The 4,724-nt window shown below is 34.6% G+C and overlaps 1 protein-coding gene across 3 annotated transcripts; it reads right to left on the bottom strand.

Moving 5' to 3' along the window:
* Positions 1-589: 589 nt before the first annotated feature.
* Positions 590-4,593, bottom strand: LOC145970726 (ATPase family AAA domain-containing protein 2-like). Of its 3 annotated transcripts, none has more exons than XM_083097629.1 (11): positions 4,142-4,593; positions 3,930-4,078; positions 3,407-3,676; positions 3,095-3,286; positions 2,691-2,872; positions 2,439-2,622; positions 2,177-2,362; positions 1,566-1,698; positions 1,399-1,497; positions 1,190-1,291; positions 590-1,058 (listed from the first exon to the last, which is right to left on the bottom strand). In XM_083097629.1, exons 1-11 carry the CDS (start codon positions 4,293-4,295, stop codon positions 748-750), a joined length of 1,962 nt encoding a protein of 653 aa, XP_082953755.1. In that variant the 5' UTR covers positions 4,296-4,593; the 3' UTR covers positions 590-747. The 3 variants fall into 3 exon arrangements, with proteins under 3 accessions (XP_082953755.1, XP_082953756.1, XP_082953757.1); XM_083097630.1 differs by having other exon boundaries at positions 2,177-2,359; XM_083097631.1 differs by lacking the exon at positions 1,190-1,291.
* Between the last annotated feature and the right edge of the window lie 131 nt (positions 4,594-4,724).

The raw sequence follows: 4,724 nt of genomic DNA, 5'->3' as shown, positions 1-4,724 counted from the left end.
TCTCAAGTAGGAGACCGAATCCTATGAGTTGCAAAAGGAGAGAAGAGACAGTCGCTGCAACCATTGAGTCGGTGCATCAAAGACGCATAAAACATATGATGCGAGTCGGGAAACAATTATCAAACATAAAAAATATTCCGTTAGAAGGAAAAGGAGGAAAAATACCAATAATTCTGGCGTTGTAATACGAGAACGATTTTCGAAGAAAATTTTGACATTGAAAACATTGAAAGAAAATCACTGCTATAAATTATTTGGAAATTGCTTTGGAAAACCAAATGAGATTACAAATAATATTTTAATTTTTGAATAAAGCCAATTTCAAATCATTTCTAAACTAAACAATCCTGCTCTTAATTTAATGCTCGTAATTTAAATTTAAAAAATGGATATTTATTATTATATATTTTATAATTATGTACTTAATATTTAGTTATAGATTTAGTCATAGATATTAGATGTTGGAATATTAAATATTAGAATATTTAGTTATAGATTTTTAGATTTTAAGAAATTAAATTATGATGCGCCAAAAATTACTCAAATCCTGCCAAAGATATACAATTCATGATTGCAAAAAAGGAATATCTTGTAAAGTAAAAAATTCAGAATATTGTTTATTACACTGTAATATTATAATACATTCACAAATTTATTGCCGGCTATCGCGATGCATTTCGCATCGTATTTAGACATCACAGCGACAATTGACAAGCGAAGAGACGTTTTTTTACGAAATTAATTAAATTAATCTTCCTCCTGTTTCGCACGCATTTTGACTCGTTTGAGTTCCTCGTAACGTACAACGTATTCGTTCACCATCGTACGTAAATCTCCATTATTCTCTATTGTGAGTTCAAGGGAAGAGAACAGACTCTCCAATAGATGACTCGGCCATTCGTCGGTCGATCGAACGATTGTTTCAATCAAGTCCTCTATTTGCGAGTTGAAAAACTTTTCAGCGCTGGATCGAGACGAAGATGTACCGGATGTTAATTTCTGCCGTTTTGATGGCGGACCTTCACCTGATGCGTTGCATTCTCTCTTGATATTTGTCTCTAGCAAGCAAATTTGTAAAATTCTAAATCGCGATTAAAATTTATAATTAATATATTCGCATTAATAAATTTCAAGAAATTGTGTATTGTAAATATAAGTTGAATTTATAAAATTATCAATCAGTAATTACTCGATTTGGAAAGCGTCGAATGTAAGGATCGTACAGTTCCGAGCTTATTTCGCACTTTCGATTCCATTTTAACCTTTCTGGTCGTGCGTGCCGCGCTTATTTCTTATGAAATCATTGCATATATATATATATATATATATATATATATATATATATATATATATTTATTAACGATCTTGTGTGCAAAATTTGTACTTTTAAATACGTACCTAATAATCCGTTTGAATCGCTAGAACATACGAAGCTTCGCAGCTTTCTGTTATTTTCACTCTTGAATTTCTTCGGGCTCAGGATTTGTACCAGATCCGCTACGTTTGTCACAAATCGATTTATCGTTAACATAATAACCGTGTGATTATTTTAGATGGATAATCACCTTGCGAGGAGCAGTTGGAAGGGCTGTCGGGTCCATGAAGAAATAATTGCTTGAAGAAGGATCGTCGCTTTTGCGGTGAAGGCGATCTCACTTCGTACACCTCGCCGCGATTATCGTCATACAATTCTGCAATCTATGATAAGATACCGATGATTACGCGTTTTACTCTGTACGAATAAAAATAATATTACGGAAATATATTAATATGTTTCGAGAAATTTCAATAATGCTGTTTCTAAAAATTTCACAATTTTGCCAATCTTTCATTTTAATAGATTTTTTCAATGTAATATATTTGATTTAAAAAATATAGATACAGTTATTCGAACGTGAATGTATTTTAAAATACGAATAGAATAGCGAAATTATATATATATATATATATATATATATATATATATATATATATATAATAAAACACGTTGAGAAAAGAAGGTCAAACCTTCACAATTTTGCCAATCTTTCATTTTAATAGATTTTTTCAATGTAATATATTTGATTTAAAAAATATAGATACAGTTATTCGAACGTGAATGTATTTTAAAATACGAATAGAATAGCGAAATTATATATATATATATAATAAAACACGTTGAGAAAAGAAGGTCAACCTCCGATGGTAGGTCGACTCGTCGACAGTGGACGGTCGTTAACACAAGCATGTGCACCGATCGGTCGAGACCGCGCATTAACGAAGTAAAAATCACCCTCGCTGTCTCATTTACCAAGTCCCACCAAGACAGGACACCAGGAATGTACAGCAGCGCTGGTAAAGTGCGACGTGCGGTCTTGATCTTCTATTATCACGACAAAATGATTATTGTTTGACACTTATCTAGGAACGGGAAAGGGAAAAGAATAATCCTTTTCTACTTGTATTATAGCTTCTTCAGCCGCTTTGCCTGTTTCCTCGAACAGTGTCGTGACATCCAGAATATGACAAGGTAAATGTTCCAGGGTATGCAGCAATGCTGGTCCCAAGTGTCGAGTGTGGGAATCATCGCCGCATAGCAAGATTCGCGGACAGCCATTCGATTTGGACGTGGCTTTGCCTGTTCTATTTGGATTAGTTTTGGTAGATTTAATTTTGATTCCGTTCCTAGATATTTATCTTGCGGTGCTTACATGTTATCGGAAGTTAGCATGCCGGCTGGACAAAGTGTTTGTAATCGCGACAGGATTTCGGCTAGATCTTCTTGCAACAACGGTTGGATCTTGGAGGGTAAACTCTTGATCGGCGCAACGATAACGCGATGGGACGCAGGAACGATATTTTGACGCGCCTTCAGAAAATCTTCCTTTTCCACCTTGATGAGAAATTGAATTTAATTTGTTTAATTTCTCGCAAAAGTTTTTATAACATTTATTATAAAGTTTATAAAGTTTCTATGTATTTATATTTTTTATTTATTTATACATAACATCTTTATATAACATGTATTTTTCTTATAAAGTAACTTCTGCGTTATTTATTTAATTCGTTCAACAGATTCGATTGATATTTGTGTTACAAATGACAAATGTCTTACTTTGAGATGGCGTTCGTTGATGTGATACTTGGATTTTGAATTATAGATTTGCGGATAGTTTCTGCGAACCGAGCACATAACTGCTTCGGCGCAAAGTGCCTGTAGATCGCTGCCGCAGAATCCCAATGTATTCGACGCTAAATACGCTAAAAATTTCTGCGCCGGTTTCTGTTTCCAACTTTTAATGTGTACCTATCACCACGTTACAAAACATTAATATTTTCCCATCAATTTTTTTTATATTTTATTTTGTCAAATTTTATCAGTTCCTTTTCCTTTATTATTCTTATATTTTTATTATGAAAACAATACCGAAAGTATCTCTTTTCGGGCGTTGTAACAAGGTAAGGGGAAATATAATTCTTTGTCGAATCTACCAGGTCTCCTCAGAGCGGGATCGATCGCGTCGATCCTGTTAGTCGCGCCTATCACTATGATCTCGGAATTATTGTCCAAACCATCCATCAAAGCCAAGAGAGTAGAGACTACGCTAGCATGAACGAAATCTTGCCGACTTGATCTTACAGGAGCGAGACCATCAACTTCGTCGAAAAAAATTATGCACGGTTTCGTCTGTTGTGCCTGAGGAAAAAAAAACACATATTCTTTGGCTCGAAGATGTTCTCTTGAATTTACACGCATAAAATCTCTTTTTGAAGATATCTTTTGCTTTGTAACACAATTTGCATAAAACATTCGAGTTTGAAGAGAGGAAAAAAATTCATAGACTGAGTCTTATATTTATCTCTGAAACGCGTGTCGCATAAATCGGGTTGTAATAAATATATAAAATAGAAAAAATATAAGAATTATATAAAGATTGAATTTCATTGACCAACGAGAAAATCTTCTCAAGCTTCTTTTCGCTTTCTCCGACCCATTTGCTGAGACAATCGGAACCCTTGCGCGAAATAAAGGAAACCTTGCGTTCGGAATTGCTGCACTCGGTCGCTAGAGCGCTGGCTACGAGGGTTTTTCCCGTTCCTGAATACGAAGAATAGATATAAGAGGAGATCCAATAACGCTCATTTTATATACAAGTATTACCTGGAGGGCCATAGAACAGTAAGCCACGAGGCGGTCTGAGATTAAACTTGGCATACACGTCCCCGTACATCAGCGGGAACAGAACCATCTCCTTTACGATTCTAATGTGCTTCTCCAATCCTCCGATGCACGAGAAATCTTTTGCGACGGACATTTTCTTCTCTTCTTCAAAAACTCTAAAAACGAACCGCCGATCTATTTTCACTTCCGTTTGCTTCTCTATTATGCATAGTCAATACGAGAATGACATTTTTACTATTGTCGACATCTCGATACAAATTTCTCGATTTATTCGCGCATTCTGGATGATCTTACGATCGAATTATCGTTACTAGAATTTTTATGCAGATTTTATTTAAAAAATTACGAGAGTTTACTGCTTAATTTCATTATTTTTGACGTATCGCCGGCTAACAAACGGAAGGTCATACAAATCGACTACCGCATTGGTACGATAGCGTTCGTATGTTTTTGCAGAAATAAATATGCAAAATGATAATTTCACAATGAAACAAACAGAGAAATATTTTGGAAGGAACAAGAATAACTGCAAATAAATTAATTGCATTACGAAATTTTATTT

Source organism: Camponotus vicinus, unplaced genomic scaffold (assembly GCF_025532165.1).
Source record: "Camponotus vicinus isolate PSW18456_S1 unplaced genomic scaffold, iyCamVici1.0 SCAF_4, whole genome shotgun sequence".
Lineage (NCBI taxonomy): Eukaryota > Metazoa > Arthropoda > Insecta > Hymenoptera > Formicidae > Camponotus > Camponotus vicinus.
This window is presented reverse-complemented; position numbering and strand designations above follow the sequence as displayed.